Source organism: Acinonyx jubatus, chromosome D1 (genome assembly GCF_027475565.1).
Source record: "Acinonyx jubatus isolate Ajub_Pintada_27869175 chromosome D1, VMU_Ajub_asm_v1.0, whole genome shotgun sequence".
In the NCBI taxonomy this organism is placed as follows: Eukaryota; Metazoa; Chordata; class Mammalia; order Carnivora; family Felidae; genus Acinonyx; species Acinonyx jubatus.
The window spans coordinates 64833981-64852247 of NC_069390.1; the positions used below are offsets into that span (position 1 = coordinate 64833981).

Consider the following 18267-nt stretch of genomic DNA (forward strand, 5'->3'; position numbering starts at 1 on the left):
GTTAAGCACCTTACATATATTTATTGCCTATTTATATTTTTCTGTGTGCTATTTATGGCCTTTACCCATTTTCCTATAAGATACTGAACATTTCCTTATTGGTTCATATGAATTTTGTGTATTAAAGCAATAGGCTCATTATTATGTCTATTCCTAATATTTTTAACTTTACAGATGACACCCTTTGATACACAGATTTAAATATTTCAGTAGTCACACGTCAGTCTTTAGTTCACTGCTTTTGAGTTTTATGTCTTGTTTCCTCAATCTAAAAGTCTTAAAGTATTCCAGCATTTTTTTAAACTTTTCCCTCATATTTTTACACTTGACTTTTTTTTAATGTTTATTTATTTTTGACAGAGAGACAGCAAGAGAGAGAGAGAGAGCATGAGTGGGGGAGTGACGGAGAGAAAGGGAGACACAGAATCCAAAGCAAGCTCCAGGCTCTGAGCTGTCAGCACACAGCCCGACATGGGGCTCCAACTCATGGACTGCGAGATCATGACCCGAGCCAAAGTCGGATGCTCAACTGACTGAGCCACCCAGGTAACCCATACATTTGACTTTTAATCAACCTGGAATTTATTTTTTCAAATGGCTAGTCATGTATCTTATCAATTTATTAAATAGCTCTTCCTTTCCCTAATTTGTAATGCCTTATTGTTAGCTAAAAATATCTATGTTTACCTATCTGAATACAACTCTATTTTATTAATCAACTTTTCTTATTTTTTATTTTTTACAGTGTATTTATTTTTGAGAGAGAGAGTGACAGCATGTGCATGAGCAGGGAAGGGGCAGAGAGAGAGGGGGACAGAAGATCCAAAGCAGGCTCTGTGCTGACAGCAGTGAGCCTGACATGGGGCTCGAACTCATGAACTGTGAGATCATGACCTGAGCTGAAGCTGGACACTTAACTGACTGAGTCACCTAGGTGCCCCATTTATCAACTTTTCTATTCCTGTATTATCACACAATTTAAATTATTGCTTTGACAACTGGTTATTTTTTGTGCTTGTTCCTTTTTCTTTTTTGCTATTCCTAAGCAGTCCTTGTACTTACACATGAACTTTAGTATCAGCCTAGAAACTCTGCAGTTTTTTTCTACATAATTGAAATCATACTGCATATGTAATGTTATATGTTAGTTCTCTATCTTATTTCTCATTATCAGTAAATATTCTTCAAGCAATACCATTTTCATGACTGTAAAATATTCCACTGTATGGATAGCACTTGTATTTCAACTGATTCTTAATTGTCCATAATAATTATACTGTCTTGACTAGGTAATTTACTATGACTGTTGTTAAATTCTTTCAAGAGTTATCCGTTTCTTACCATGAGTTTCCAAATCCTGAACCAGTGCATGGGTATCAAACGTTAATTTCCTTTGTTCTAAAGGAGTTAGGTCCACTCGCCTCATATCATATCCTTCCTTGGTTGTGGTGGTGAAAAAGTCTGAAAAGAGAAGACAGGGTTTTTTCCTTGTAGGAACTAACACAAGTGTGCCACTTTAGCTTCTCAAGCATTTCTCTCATCTTCTGCTTAGGAATTCTGTAATTTCAAGGAAGAAAACGGGTTCCTCTGAGCCTTGGACTCTTTTATCTGAAAAGTGTCTAAAAGTACTCTGTACACGGCAAACATTCAATAAATGCTTCCTTTCCTTCTTTCAGTATGATGTTTTATTTGTTAAGAGTCAGTAAAAAGTTGTAATGTAATATACATCAAAAGCTTTGGATATCACTGTCATGTCTCTCATTACTGGAAGAGTGGAAACCATCCAACTCTCCTAGGTGGTAAGATGTCTTTCACAGAGCTATGATAATTATTTATACCTACATCCTCACATAAAGTAGCTTTTTGAACTCCCACTCTCCTACATATCCAGCTTATTTCCATCACAGTCCTCAGTTCTAATCTGAACTCGTCTTGTTCGTCTCTCTGAACCAGAGTACAAGCTCTAGGACACTTTGTGTTTTTCATCACTGTATCTTCGGTACCTAGAACGGTACTCGGCAAATAATTGGGTCACAATATTTTGTTGAATCAATCAATGAATCTGATTTTAAATCCTGGAGTATTTACTAGAGGCAACACAAAAGCCCTAGCAAATTTCTTATCTTTGAAATAAATGTACCATTTCAATAAATTCCCAATTTTTAACCTAGACACAGTACGGTCCTTTTCCATATATTGCTGGTGAATTTCATTAAAAAGTATTCTCTTTCAGCAAGAACTCTGTTTACATTCAACTTCATTACTATTACTATATATTAAGTAAAATAACAGCTAATTAGTATAATTATTAATTGAACACAAGGTACTGTACTAGATGTTTTATATACTACAAAGGCAAGGTGGCATTATCCATTTTAGATAAGGTAAGTGAACCTAAGGTAAAGCATTTTACCTCCAGTCACAGAGTCATTAGTGAATTCAGACTCAGGTCTTCTGACTCCAAAGCTCAGGCTCTGTCACCCTATGCTGTCTCTCTTTTTTATCCCAAACCACTTAATATACGTAGGTACTTAAAAAGACACAGCTGCAACCTCAAGTATTGCTTTTCTGTAGGTACTGTAGGGAAAATGCAATTCTTTCCTATATCCTTCCAGCAATATTCTTCCAGCCAACAGACACTTGAGCACCAGGTACAGAGGATGATGAGAAAACCAGACATAACTGATGTCTTTGCTGACTTTGTGGACTAGTAAGTGGGCAGGAAAGATAGGTTTAAAAACAGTATCTATCTAAATATAAACTCTAAATTCAAATGATGAAAAAGTGATGGCCAGTCTTTTAGATCAATTTATTTAAATACTCAGATAAATTGTTTAGAGATAATGGGAATCAGATGTAAAAGTGGATCAATTTTGAACACATACACACACATATTAGCACAGCAGTCAGCAATCTTTTTGGCTTTGAGTGCCATCTAGAAGAATTCAGCAATGTGCCTGTGTGTCAATATTAGACCTGAGGAGGAAAAGAAAAAATTGGAGGAAAAAGAGGGGCAGGTTTCAGCAATATTTCCAGTAACAACTGTATTAGGATTGATTAGTACCTGAAGTTATCTCTCCTTGATTAGAAGTTTAGTATTTTATTCAAGGTTTACTTGGTGGGGGAGGAGAGAAGGTAATATTTATATGACATGATACTGCTTTCACACCTAATACTTATCCTTAAAATTCTCATGTTATGGATGAGGAAAACAGGCTCAGAAGTGCTAAGTAACTGCCTGAGATGTTATGGTCTCAGAGCTAGGCAGGTTAGTGCACAATTCCTCTGATTTCAGTCAACAAACATTTGAATGCCTTTCACAAAAGGCAGCTTCCTACTGAATATGGGAGAGATACCAAATACCTAACACAGCCACAATCTGCAGGGTGCAGCTGCAGTCTCCTGTCTCCCCTCTTTGGCTCTCTGCTCTTAAGGATTCTTTTAACTCCCTAATTCTCTGAAAAACTTAAGAAAGCTCTCCTTTTCTTTGCCTGCTCATGTTTATCCTTCTGAGTTCAGTTTGAATGTCTCCTCCAGAAAGCCTGCCCAGCCTCTTTTACGTCAGGTGTTGCTTGTTCACAGGATCCTAGAACACTGTTTTGCCACACCTCATGAATTACACATTTATATGACTGTTAACTGCTTACCTTTCCCACTAGGTCAGGAATCACATCAGAAAACTACAGCCTGCACGTCACCACCACCACCTGTTTTTCTAAATAGCTTTACTGCAACCCAGCCATGCTCATTGATTTACGTATTATCAACGGCGGCTTTCATGTTAACATGACAAGAGTAGTCGCAAGTGACCGTATTGCCCACAATGTCTAAAATGTAACCTGGCTCATTACAGAAAAACTTTGCTGACCCCTGCATTAGACTATGAAATCCCTATGAGCAAGAACCACACCTGTTATTGCTCATCACTGAATCCCCAATGCCTAATACAATTCTGAGTGTTCTGTAGAAAGCTGCTCATTGAAAGGGAACTGTGCTAGGTGTTATGGGTACAATGAAGATAAAGGCTGTGGTTTTAAATCATGTGCTATCAAGGTATATCCATAAGGGAATACAAGGAAGAGACATTTGGCCCTCAATGAGAATAAAGGGTTAAGAATGGCTATCTGGAAAAGATACTAATGATAGTAAATCTTAAAGAGGAGTTATCCAGGCAGGAGGAACAGGATGAGCAAAATTCACCAATGCGTGAATTACCTTTGCTGTTCCTACCTTGGGCACTATTTACTATGGGGATGAGGAGGGCAGAGAATTCAGAAGGATCTGTGGACCATTCATTCCTTTGGTGTACTCAAATAGTCATGTAATCTTTGGTTAAATCTTCACAATCCTAAGAGATGGGTGCTGACCCCCTCCTTTGCAGCAGGACTTTAGAGAGCACTCTTCTTTAGAGGCAATAAGGAAATGCAAAAGCCATTTGACATCCATAGTAGGGTGTCACAAGTACTTCAACTCATAAGCACTTTTAAGAGTAAGTCTTTGAAAGCACATTAATAGGTAGAGGAGACAACCAGAATCACTGTTCTTAGCTCAGGGTGGGATAACAGGTCCTTAATACCTTAAAAGTTCCCAAAACGTATACAATTGTACAAAACCCCAAGCCCTTCCTTTCATTCTTATTTCTTCCGATTCTTTCATATCTATCTTGTAGTTTTCTTAAGACTGAGAAAAAACTCACAGTTTAAAGACTTAACCAGCATCACAAAGCTACTAAGTTGTATATCTTGGATTAGCACTCTGGCCTACCTTGCACCAAGACTGCCAGAAAAGGCCAGATTTTACTTTTGATAACACAAGTAAAATGATGTCTCATTAAATCTAAGCTACAAGTTTTATATTAACTTACTAACATTCAGAGTTGCAACACTTCAGTGACACAGCTGGTTACTAATACATTATTTCTATATGCTGGTCAGATGACATGTGCTTTGCTAGCTACATCAGAATTACCAGAATTAAGAAGTAACACAGAGATCCCTGGGCTCCACCCCTGAAGACTGACTCAGTTATTCTGGAGTGGGACTTAAAATTATGTATTTTTAAAAAGTACCCCCAGGATTTCTGTTCTGCCTCCTTTGGGAACTAGTCATGACCTAGGAATCCAGCACTATTAAAACTTAGACAAACTGCATTACCCTCCCATGCCTTCTCTTATTCATCTTTTAAAAAGAAACTGAATAATAAAGGAGATCCCTCTGTGGGTCAAGGTCAAGGTTTTCAAATTAGTCCATCATAATGTGTATGTATGCTAAACACATTTAGTATATATAAATATATAACCAAATACCTTGTGACAGACACTGGCAGCTAAACAGCGGTCTCACAGATCCAAGATCAACCACTGCAATCTTACTGTGTGAGTAAAATGAAGCAATTAGCAAAATGGAACAAAGTATAGTGGGTACAGAGTGGCTCATTTCTCATGGCACTGAAGATTTAAGAAGGGGAACAGAGAATGCTAAGGTTAGTCCCAAGTGCCCATTCCGCGGACAACCTTAAAGAGTTCTTAAAGAGTGTGGGGAGACTCTGGACATCTTTTAACCTCTCAAGTCAGGTTGTCCTTTAGGACACAATGCTAACAGTGGTGCTAACAAGTTCAACACTTGCAGGTTCCAGTATTCACGTTTTGTTTTGCTTTGAAAGGCTACAATGTGATTGCCGAGTACTGGAAATAACAGCGAAATACAGCTGGCCTGACCTGAAATGCATGCTGTGTCTACCAAAAACCTGGGTCCGAGACAGCACCCAAATAACAGCTTAAGTCTGAACAAGCCACGAAAGAAACCAGAACTCTCAGAACACCCAAATAACAGCTTAAGTCTGAACAAGCCACGAAAGAAACCAGAACTCTCAGAACACAGATTACTCCAGACAGACCTCGGAGAGGGCGGGGATTGCCAGCCTCATTTGATAATAAAAAGGAACCAAGCGCTGAGAAAGAAAAGCCCGAGGGACTCTAGTGGTGGAGCCAGGTGGGAGCCCCAGGCTTTCACGGGCTCGCTCTCAAAAGAGGAGAAGGGGTTCTCTACTCAGTCCTGACCCCTCCCGCCCCAATCTAAGCGGGCGAGATGCAGCGGCAGGGTCGCCAGGACCAGGGGCTGGGAGGGGCGTGGCACTCTTATCTACCGCTCGCCGGAGCTGGCACAAACCACCCGCAATATCCCCAAATAGCACGCAGGCATCGACACCAAGCCGTTTCGTCTCACCTCTCCGCAGGGCCGGCGAGAAACGCCCGCCGAGGATGGAAACCCGGCGGCCGGCACGGCCGTCTGAGCACAGGAGCCGCCAAACACTGCGACTCCACATTTCCTGTTTTGAGGCTGGCGGGTGGAGGTGAGAGGCTGGCTGAATCACGCTCAGGCTTTCGGGCAACGTAGTTCTGGCACCACGAGGATTCTGGGAAGTGTAGTTTTCGGCCTGCAGCAAACGTCCTTCCCAGCGCAGATTCTAACCTCGGTACCGTTAAGACGGCCCTCTTTACAGACGGACCCACAGTTCTCGAGCATGGTTCACAGAGGCTCCGCTCCTTCCACCGCCCTTTCCCAACCGGCGCACGACGTTACCACTCTAGGAAAGCGGGACCTTGTCTGAGAACCTTCTGGCGCCCGTTTCCTAGCAATGAGGTACAGTTCAACACCGGAAGTCCCCCGGGAAAACCCCGAGGCCATTACGCCCCTGGGTGTGAGATTGCGTCACACCCCACCGCCCAGCAACCCGGGACCTGAAATCCTCATCCGCTGAGTGTTCCGGGCAATCGCGCAGAAACCTGGGAAACGTAGTCCAGCGAGGTGCTCATTCTTACTGCTCCATGGCCTACTCCTTTGCCCTCTTGTGTACAGGAGGATGAACTGCAGTTAGTTTAGTTCCGGTCTTGAGGGAAACAATTTCTCCGTTTCCAGAGCGATGCTGTTTTTCATCACTTACCCTCTGAGACCTGTTACCTCAGACTTTGTTCCACACGGAAAAAATGTTAAAAATAACAACACACAGTAATTCTGGGGTTCAAGTATGTTGATATGTTCTTCGTAAATTTTAAAGTGGTACACAATGGTTGGGTTTTAGTGGCTTAATTATTCTCACAAGGATGTAAACAGTTACTCTAGATTTTTCTAGCTATTTGTTTTCAAAGCTTTGTCAGCATCAGTTGCATAACAAGCACCATTGTAAGCACTGAGGCACATTAAAGAACAGCACTTGATTCCTGCCAGCAAGGGCTTTAACAGGCAATTTATGGAGAGGGAATATAAATGGTTATTTAAAAATTGAAAAACAAAACAAAACTCAGTTTAATCTCACCAGTTAAATGAAAAAGCAAACATAAAGATATACCAGTTTTACTGATTAAAATTAAAAAAAAAGTATCGATGCCAGCAAATATGCAATTACATCAGGTCACTTACACTGCTGGCAAGAATGTAAGTTAGTACCTTTAGAAAGCAATTTAATAATATATATGAAATTCTAATAAAAATGAATAGCCAGAGGTTCACTTCTAACAATCTGTTCTGAGAAAAAATAACCGTAACTGTAGCTAAGATTTTTAAGAATTAAAACCCTGGAATGTTATTTATAATAGTAAAACTTTAGAAATAATTTAAATATTCAAGGTGATTCAGCAACTTGCACAAATGTTCCAAATTGGAATAGTATACAGTCATATAATTGGAATTATTATACAAATGGGAATATTATAGAATCATGGAATATTCTATGAGCGTCACTATAGATGAGGGAGCATGGGGCGGGCTAAGGACAAAGTGCAAGCTAGCATCCCCCCTCCCACCCCCAAGGTGGGATGTGTGTGATATTCTTCAGGCACTTCTGGCTGACCAAGGACAAAGGAAAGGAAAGAAAACAAATGGCCAATTGATAGAGATCACAGTCATACAGACCATGGGTCTCCATCAGTTTACAAATATCTTAGTAAATTGCAAGAAAAAGGCAATCTTATCTATTCTAATCTCCAGAAGCCTGTAGACTGTTTCCTGGAGCCCCAACATCACCCGTCCATAGTGATATGGGAAACAAAGGCAAGAAGGAAATGGCAGGTAAAATTAAATTCTCAAATACAGAGTATAATATTTCTCCAGGAACCCCCTACTGTCTTAATGTTAATGCCTTACTAGAGGGACAACAATCTTAGCTTGACAATAGCAAGTTTTTGGGTATCTTAGGAGTCGTCTTTAGCATATCAAAGTCTCTCTGGAGGCCTCCCTTTTGACTTTACCTTCCCAACTCCGTAGTGTAAAACCAGCCATTCTTCACAGCACCCACGTAGCTCTTTCTGCCCACGGGTCGTGTTCTGTGCATTAATAAAATCACTTTTTTGCACCAAAGATATCTTCAAGAATTCTTTCTTGGTCACCAGCTCCCGAGCCCCCACCATCACCCCAAAACCTCATCGGTATGATATCATTATTTAAAAAAATTCTTTATATATACACACATACATCAAAGTTATGACATATACACATGCGTATATTTATACATATATGTATGTATATGTATACATATATGCACATCATGTATATATATATCCAATATGACTGTAATTCTGCCTAATGTTATGATGATTACTGTTCTGGAGGAGCTTACAGACTACTGGAGGATAAAGACCAGTAAGTGGGACCACGATATTTTTAATTACCTAAAGTAATGATTATGAAAAAAGCTATACCTCTTTATACATTAATATTTATTGGTTATTATTTACATTACTGTAAAACTCCACGACAGAAATGAAGTTTTGATTAGTCACGTGACCAAAGCTGCACCAATCATTCTCTTTCATGGAACGAGCAAGCCGAGTCAGGAATTCTTAATCATCTTCTGAAGCTGGTTGGCACTACAGCAATTGAATTTGGGAGCTGGGACAGCCATACTCTGACAGTGGGCAGGAAAAGTGCACAGAAGTAGAAGCAGGAATAGCAGATAGAGCGAGAGTCCAGACAGTTTCCAGCTAACAGATCTAGCCACTCCCTGAGACCTCCCTGATGTACCTGTGTGTGTTTCCAAACTCTCCATTGTTGCTTTCCATTTGTATGCTGAAAGCCTTAATTTATAAAAATATTTTCACATAGATTTGTTAATATTTCCTCATAAGTTTGTTGGCAGGAATAAAAGACGTAATGCATGTAAAATAATTAGCACAGTGCCTGGCGCATATCAACACCCAATAAGCAAGAGCTACTTTTATTAATAATGCCTGTTGACTTTACTCAATATTGGGAAGTAATTCTCCGTGAGTCTCTCACATTTCTGCATGTCTTGCACACAGAGGCCCTCCCTGCCTTTTGCTATGGACTCTCTTTTTAAAGAATGTTGTATAATGAGGAGCCTTGGGAAATTCAGTGTCCTTCTGGAGCAAAACGTCCCATGCTTACTGCCTATTATAAAAGATTTGGGTTTTTCTGCTCAGAGTTCCTCTCTGTGATGTAGTGCACACTCAGGTACACGCCTGGGCCTGTGTATGTCACCACCATGGGAGTGGGGGCTGGGGGAGCTGCGTAATATGCCGAGGCTCAGGCCGCTGGCCATGCCTTAAGTAATTACATCCTGTCTCTGGCCAAGGAGTCTCATGTCTTCCGTCAGCATTCATGAAATTGTGGCTGGCTAACTTGTTATTTGCAAATAGGGTAAGATCTCAGACCCTTCACAGTTCTTAACAATCACTGCCTTTCCAGACTTGAAGACAATTTTCATTTTTTCAGTTTCACTCACAGAAATCACTGAGTGCCAGCTAGCTTTAAGGCTAGATGTTGTGAGGAGTGCAAAGAAACACAGCTCAGGGGCGCCTGGGTGGCTCAGTGGGTTAAGTGACCAACTCTTGATTCCGGCTCAGGTCACAATTTCCTGGATCCTGAGTTCGAGCATCAGCCTCTGTGCTGACATTGTGGAGCCTGCTTAGGATTCTCTCTCTTTCACTCTCTCACTCCCTCTGTCTCTCCCTCTCTCTCTGCTCCTCTCTTGTCGTGTGCATACACACGCTCTCTGTCTCTCTCTCGAAATAAAGAATAAATTTAAAAAAAAACTTAAAAGAAACATAGCTTGATCAATTGTTTGTGTTCCTACTATTTGCAAAGATTTCTGCTCTCTGAGAACTTGTAACCTAGTTGGGAAAATAGAACAAGTATACCAATAACTTCCACACAATGCAGTGATGGACTAGTGCCATCTAAGTGTTATAGAGAAGAAATCCTTCAGTTCAATTGTGGATGATAGTTCTCAGTCATGGTTATCGAGGAGAGAGAAGATTTAAGCCCTGTGTTAATGGCTTTTCTTAGGCACAGATTGTAGGGATAAGATCTAGGAGAAAGGATTGGCATAAACAAGGATAATTTAGTAATCTCCACAGTCCTCACTTCGGGGCTTTTACAAATGGTGTTCCCTCAACTTGGAGCACTTTCTCCTCCTCTTTACCTGGTGAATTCTTTCCTATCATTCAGACCCTACTTTAAATGCCAGCTCTTTTGTGCCCCCAGTCACATGTAGACTTTGTGTTTTTGTTAGGAATTCCTGTTGGAACCCGTGTCCCTGCCCATGCCCCTGCACTTCCTATTTGTATTCTCCATGATGGCAGAGACACATCTGTCACTGTTTTCTCCAACACCTGGCATCATGCCTGGCTCATAACGAACCTTCGGTAAACGTGTGTTGAATGAACCAATACATGTTTGAAATATAGTCATAGTTTGGTGAGGAGATCTGATAGACTGGGGCACAGGATTCATTTGGAAGATTGGGTGGGATGGGTGGAGATAAAACTGAAAACAAGAATAAAAAGACTAAGGAAGTGAGTTTGTACAGTAGACTCTCAGGAGATTTGGAAAGTTTTTTAAAAAAATCATTTATTTTAAAAACATGCTTATTTATTTATTTTGAGAGAGAAAGAGCACATGGAAGAGCAGGAGAAGGGGAGAGGGAAAGGGGGAGGGAGAGAGAAAATCTCAGGTTCTGTGCTGTCAGCACAGAGCCCACGCAGGGCTCGATCTCACCAACTGTGAGATCATGAGCTGAGTCGAAATCAAAAGTTGTACACTTAGCTGACTGCACCGCCCAGGTACCTCTAGACCTCAGAGATGTCCAAACAAAAACAGGAAATGAAAGTCTTGAGGACAAAATGTTGATATTGAAACAGGACTCTGGAAGCGTCTCAGAGAAGTTATTACACGAAATGAGATACTCATTTTTATCACTCACAGATATTCTGCAGACCTGAGCTGAAATCAAGAGTCGGGTGCCTAACCTACTGAGCTACCCAGGTGCCCTGATTTTGAGTTTTTAAACCCAAACTGATAAAAGCCGGTTTGAGTACCTTTCCAGGAAACACTTTTTGCCATTCAGTAGTACAGGCTTATGAATCATTGCTCTTCTCAGTGTCTGAAGACGTGGCCTGGCCTAGTTTATCCACACCTCAGAGGCCAACAGTGTAGCAGGGGAGTGGGTCTTACCTTTTTCATTGTGAAGGACCACTGTTAATTATGTTTTTATTCCTATGAATCCCAAATTTAAAGCTATCTTACACTCTTTACCAACTGCATACATGAAGCCATTACTTAATTTCCTATTTTTTATCATTTTAAGACATAGATAACTACCACTTAGTGAGTGGGACATATGTAGTGCTGATCCAACACTTTGCTGATGATGTCCAACTAAAGGCGAAAATACTTGCCTATTTTTTTGGTGGTTTTCAGTTTCATCTCCAGTGATGGTACAATTTCCTCAGGCATTGTGAAATTCCAAGTCCCTCCTGAGGACCCCAATACTTTTCTTCTGAGGCCCAGAGGTCTGGGAACCCAGGCTGGACATAATTGCAAGAGATGGCCAGTAGCCTTCCATTTCTGTGAATGTAGCTCTGGTGACCTCAGGGAGAGAAGATGCAGCTTGGGCCACTCCTTGCATTATCCTTTTCTCTCAGAATAGGTGATCTGAAGGAATCCAAATGCATTTTTTAAAGCAGGTGAATGAGGATTTGAGACACAGATGGGACCCAATGGGCTCCTTTTCCTTCCCTAGTTTACTCTGAGTTTTTGACACTAGAGGGAGTATGTGGACAGAACAGAAGACCATCCTTTGTCTTTATTTCTGCAACTAATTTTACAGTTTTTGTGAATCCTTGAGTCAGAAGAGCCCATTGTCACAAAAGTTGTGTGCTATTTTATATTTCATTTCACACTTTCATGGCTTGAAAGTGACCATCCTCTATCCCCTACAAATCTGGGACCTTTTTTTCCTGATTGTACTAGGGAGCTGGCACTGACACAATGACACCCAATACAAGTTTGCTGATTACAGCAAAGAGAAAGATAAAAAGAAAAGGAAAGAAAAAGAAAACAAAAGAATTGGTAAAACATTATTATATTTTGCAATGTTACATCACACCTGACAGTGTCTCTCATTGATTATTCATTTATTCCTTCAACTAATCCGTATTGAGCACTATTTATGGTATCAGACACTGTGCTAAGCCATGAGAATCCAGACATAAGACACAGTCCTACCCTCAGATTGCTATCAGCCTAACTGTAGTCAATACTATGATGAAGGACAAGGGTGCCAAGGGGATGTGTAAGAGAGGCTTATACTACCCAAAGCAGGAAGCAAGCCCTGGGAAGTCTTTCATTTGCAAGGATGAGTAAAAAAATTAGTTAAGTGGAGTTGGTGGATAGTGGTATGAAGTGTGCAAAGAGCAACAGCACTTGCAAAAGCCCAGAAGTACACGTGGGAGGGTCTGATTCTTTTGAGAGAATGGCTGGTGGAGAGAATGGGCTGAGGATAGAGGGATTCAGAGGCTGGGGTTGGAACAGGTGGGGCTGGCCCTCAAGCTCTCTTTGACTCCTTTTGTGGCTATGGAGGATTCGCTGAAGGGTGTTAGGCTGGGGAGTGTCATTAAAAAGAAAGGGTGTTTGCCTGTTCTTTACTCAGTCCTTTAGTCTAGACTTCTGGGAATCAGGGCCATGCATTTCACCTAGGTCTCTTGTCGTAGATACCAACCTGGAGGATCTTCGAGAGCCAGGATCTTTCCTGGCCAGAGATAAACCCTTGCCTGGCAGAGTCCATAGCTCCAGCCTCAAGGTGCCTGATCAGAGAAACCTTCCTCATGGGATGGCTTGGCTGCCTTGAATCTCAAAGGAAACTGCCTGGGAAAAAAGACTTCAGGGTCTCCTCATCTTCAGGGCCAGTTTCTGCGCTGGTGTTGGCAAATCTCGCCAAAGCCTCACGTGGCTCATGTCCTCCCTTCCCTAACCATGGAGTGGGACATTCGTCTCCAAAGAACTCCTGATACGTTGCTTTATCTCTTCATGGGAGCCCATTCATATACATGAACGCATTTGAGCTCCTTAGCAACTCCATGAGTTGGGGATTATTGCTCCTATTTCACAGATGGGAAAACTGAGGTTCAGAAGACTAAAGTGACCTGTGTCTCAGGTCACAGAGCAAGTAAGGAATGGAGATCAGAACTGAACGCACTATACATGGTACAGAGAAGTCGCACCATCACTTTCCCCTCCACCATTTATTTTCATCGGGCACAGGGCACAAACTGTGAAATCATGGCTACTGTTAGGGACACATGACCTCTCATCCTCCAAGAGGCTATTTCACATCTTTTTTCATTCATTCAGTATGTAAACTCTCTAAGACAGGGGTGGCAAATAGGTTTCATCTTCATGACAACTCTTTTCGATGGACCGCTCAGAAGAAAGCATTGGATTGTACAAGGCCACATCCCGGTGCAGTAGGAAAGAACACTACTGTTGATTGGCAATGTCTGCTATGGATCTAGGAGAGGGAAGGGGCAGGATGTATGCCATTTCTAGTAGATAAAGATCATGCTTCCCTTGGGTTTCCACAATCCTGCACTAGGTCGTGACATGTCCACTGACACCCACCTTCACCCCCAATATTCATTTTGCTCACTTTCCCTTATTCCTTCCCTTCCCTGCAGGACCTGTCCCTGCCCATTTAATACTAGCTTCAATGGACTGAGCAGGTAGGGTGTGAAGCTGTGCACATATTATTGCCAGGCCTCACAACAAGCCTGCAAGGTAGGTAGAGATAAGAACAAGGTTTAGAGAGGTTACATAACTTGTTCAAGGGCACACTATGAGGAAGTTAGAGTTTGAACCCTGAACCAAAAAGTAAGCATTGTGTATTTGTGGTGGGCCACGAGTCCCTTCTTATTTACTGTTTGTTCTGACCCTCACAACAGCCCTGGGAGGTAGTTCTCTGGGTTTGCAGCTGAGGGATCCTGAGCCTCCGAGAGAAGTCAAGCTGGCTCGTAAGCTGCGGAGCCCTGACTTCAGACTCCGGGTTTAGGGCTTCACCTGCCTGCTCTGCCAGGCTCTCGAGAGGAGCCCTGGACTCCACACAGCCCTTGCGGAAGCTGATCTCACCACTGTGGTGAGAATTTGGGGGCCCTTGATTAATTTTGCCAAGTCATCCTGACCCTGTTTTCAGCTCTCATCATCAAGAAAGTCATCCTTTAACTAGTAGCTTCTTCTTCTGTAACTTAGCCTCTTTCCTTTAAAAACAATTATCTTTTTGAGGTGAGATTCACATAACATAAAATTAAGCATTTTATTTTTTAATATTTAAAAAAAATGTAAAGTTATTTATTTATTTATTTATTTATTTATTTATTTATTTTGAGAGAGAGAGAGTACATAAGTGGGAGGAAGAGCAGAGAGAGAGAGGGAGAGAGAGAATTCCAAGCAGGTCCTACACTGTCAGCATGGAGCCAATGCAGGGCTTAAACACACAAATCACGAAATCACGCCCTGAGCTGAAATCAAGAGTCAGACACAACTGACCTAGCCACCCAGGCACCCCCAAATTAAGCATTTTAAAGTGAGCAATTCAGTATCATTTAATACATTCACAATGTTTTACAACCACCGCCTCTATCTAGTTCCAAAATGTTTCCATCACTACAATGTAAAACCCTTTACCTAGTAAGCAGGGTTTCTCTGCCCCCTGCTCTTCAGCCCTTAGCTACCATCACTCTGCATTCTGTCTCTGTGGATTTGTCTATTTTGGGTGTTTCATATGAAATCGATTGAATTATACAACATGCAACCTTTTGTGTTTGGCTTCTTTCACTTAGCATAATGTTTCATTCACGTTGTAGCATGTATCAGTACTCTATTCCTTTTTATGGCTGAATAATTTTCTTTGGATATACATACCACAATTTGTTTACCCATTTATGCCCTTTCCACCTTGTGACTATAATGGATAGTGCTGCTGTGAACATGTGTGGGCATGTACTTGCTTGAGTATCTGTTTTTAATTCCTTGGTATAAATACCTAGGAGTATTGCAGGGTCATATGGTAATTCTGTTTAATATTTGGACCCAACAAGACCCATTTCTTGTTGAAGTAGATGGGGAAGTCTTTATGAAAGGGAACGTTTGCTTTTGGAAGATCCAGAGATGAAAAAGGGTATCCTCCACAGATGAACAGAACAGGTGTGGCTGGATATGACAGAACTGGAAGTGGAGAAACTATAGTACCCCAAAGTGCTATGGGCAGGAAGGGATGTTTGTGAGGCGTGAAAAGTAGCCTGGGGTAGAAAGCCTGTGGGTGGTGGGCATCTCTTGAAGATGGCCCTTCACCTGGAGGTGGTACTCTTCCCAAGGCACACTTGTGACACTGCTCAGCTCTAAGCAGCTGCAGAAAGCACAGCAGAACTGTGAACCTCTTTAAGTTTGAGCATTTTGTGGATGTTTGTATTGGCAGATTAGGAATGATGGCCATAAATGCAAACCATAAAAATAATGATGTAGTGATTCTATCAGCACTTAAGGCATGAGCTTGGAACTACAGTAAAACTTTGGTTTGCAAGCATGATTTGTTCCAGAAACACGCTTGTAATCCAAAGCACTTCTACATCAAAGTGAATTTCAAGAACCATTGGCCCTGTTGTGATCATGTGACATTCGGCCTCACAAACTACTCATATTGCAAGACATTGTTCGTTTACCAAGTTAAAGTTTGTTAGAAATGTTTGCTCGTCTTGAGGAACACTCACAGAACAAGTTACTTGCAATCTAAGGTTTCACTTGAACTACAGAAAGGGTGACTGATAATTCTCAAAACCTCAACACTAAGAGGTGGACATGAAAGGCAAGTACATGCAGAACATGGGCTGTGTGGGCCTAGAAAAGGATCGTAAGGCAGAATCAGGATGACAAATGAAGACTTTCTGGACAGGAATAGGGAAGAAATATTTCTCCAGGTATACCTGGCTCAGGATCAAATGGTTTTGCCATTCCTGAAGATAACTTCCCATCCCACTGTGGTGGTTATAATTGATTTCATATATACTTATGCTTTAAAAATTTGCATAGTAATTTCTATGTATTTTATTTGATGGGTTAGGTTTGTTTATTCCCAACTTTTTGTGGCCATGATCAAGGTTTCAAACCTTGAATCATGCAGATAAGATTCTGATGTCCAGAATGGGCAGATCATTTATGCAACTTACAGGTACAAAATGTGATCTGAATACAGTTTTTTTTCTGTATTCAAGACCTTGATAAAAATACTATTTATGGGGCGCCTGGGTGGCTCAGTCAGGTAAGCATCCAACTCAGCTGGATGCATCCATTCAGCTCTGGTCATGATCTCACGGTCCATGAGTTTGAGCTCTGCATTGGGCTCTGTGCTGACAGCTCAGAACCTGGAGCCTGCTTCACATTCTGGGTCTCCCTCTCTCTCTGCCCACCAACCCCCCCCCCCCCCACAATTGCAGTCTGTTTCTCTCTCTCAAAAATAAATAAAACGTTAAAAAACGCCACTATTTATGTTGCCACCTTGGTCAAATGGATGTTAAGATGTCAGTATGGTGTCTGACAAGACAGCTAACTCTTAAGTTGATGGGCAGATGCAAAGGGTCTAGCCTTTCTGGTTTAAATTATCCAGACAATTGCTTTGGCTCACTCCTAAAATAGCAGCACAGCACCAAAGATAAACATCAGAATTTATGTCCTTTTGGACAGGCAGGCACATTCACATCTGGATCTGAAATATGAAGCCTGTGGCCCTGAAACATAAACAGTTTCTTCACAGAAAGTTCCAACAAGGAGGAGAAAATCTTGGAACTAATCTTGCCTTTGCCTACAAAATGATCAAACTGTAATTATCACATTTAAGGGGTAATTGTTCCAATTGTACCAGAATGGGATGCTCCAGCCCTCTTTCTTCTGCTGACACAAATAGAATTGCTATGAAGATGGAATGGTACTTCCGGAACAGCTTGCTTTGAGCTTGTTCTTTTTATAGTGACTCTAGGGTCAGGGAAAGGTGCTGTGTGGGCAGGCCCTATCGAGTCTGCTGGGGTGTCAGCTTCTGAAGCTCTTCCCTCTGCACAGCTAGGCTGTTTGGTGCCCACCTGCAGCCACAGACCCAGACCCAGAGTAGCACCCACACTGACCTAAAACAATGGGATTTGAACCATTATCAGACACTAGGACTTGGACAGGAGGCCTGATAGTTCTCAGATATGCCACAGGGCAGATGAAGTGGGGAGTCTGGTCTGAGTTGCTTTCACAGGGGCAGGATGAGGACAATAGCCCTTCAATAATAGGGATCTCAGGACATGACGAGAGGAAAAATGAAGGAGCAACTACTATGTTCTAGGCACTGTGCAGGGCACTTTCTCATGTGTCATTTTAATTAGGTAGCAAAATCTCAGGCACAGTAGGCAGAAATGTTGACGGGGGGTGCCTGGGTGGTCAGTCGGTTGAGCATCCGACTTCAGCTCAGCTCACAATCTCACAGTTCATGAGTTCAATCCCCGTGTTGGGCTCTGTGCTGACAGCTCAGAGCCTGGAGCCTGCTTCAGATTCTGTGTCTCCCTCTCTCTCTGCCCCTCCTTCACTCACACTTTGTCTCTCTCTCGCTCCCTCAAAAATAAACATTAAAAGAAAGAAAATGTTGAGGGTACAGTGTTTGAGAGTCAGCCAAGGGAGCAGTCCTTTTTTGGGAGTGCAAAGGTCTTGAGCTTCTGTCTTTGGCATTCTGTCCCTGGATAAAGGAATAGTAATAGGACAGAGAGCAGACAGCAATCCTGCAAACTACTTGTGAGCAACTGAGGTGAGCTTAGATAAAATGGTGGTGGGGTTGGGAGAGGACCCGAGAGCATAGAAACTCATTTTTCTCTTTCTAGTTGTAGATCACCACAGGAAAGGGGCAAGGGCAGGGGACTGGTGAGAGGTGAAGCAGGAGCAAGACCCTGAAGGA

At 41.9% G+C, this 18267-nt stretch overlaps 1 protein-coding gene and 1 long non-coding RNA gene across 9 annotated transcripts in view; one reads left to right on the plus strand and one right to left on the minus strand.

Annotated features, from left to right (window-relative positions):
* The window catches only part of LOC128311878 (uncharacterized), a 37083-nt gene extending 35886 nt beyond the window's left edge, over nucleotides 1-1197 (plus strand). For all 3 annotated transcript variants that reach the window (XR_008290526.1, XR_008290524.1, XR_008290525.1), the window contains 2 exons: nucleotides 361-546; nucleotides 746-1197. This is a non-coding gene — a long non-coding RNA (uncharacterized LOC128311878). The remainder of the gene's footprint in view (nucleotides 1-360; nucleotides 547-745) is intronic.
* The window catches only part of CCDC90B (coiled-coil domain containing 90B), a 48156-nt gene extending 41435 nt beyond the window's left edge, over nucleotides 1-6721 (minus strand). The window contains exons 1-2 of one of the 6 annotated variants that reach the window (XM_027039890.2): nucleotides 6225-6720; nucleotides 1342-1461 (exon numbers count right to left, since the gene is read on the minus strand). In XM_027039890.2, coding sequence (XP_026895691.1) covers nucleotides 1342-1461; nucleotides 6225-6324 — 220 coding nt within the window. In that variant the 5' untranslated portion in view covers nucleotides 6325-6720. Of the gene's footprint in view, nucleotides 1-1341; nucleotides 1462-2413; nucleotides 2438-6224 lie in introns of those variants that run through there. The other 5 variants (XM_053203750.1, XM_015074494.3, XM_053203749.1 and 2 more) reach the window with 5 other exon arrangements.
* Between the last annotated feature and the right edge of the window lie 11546 nt (nucleotides 6722-18267).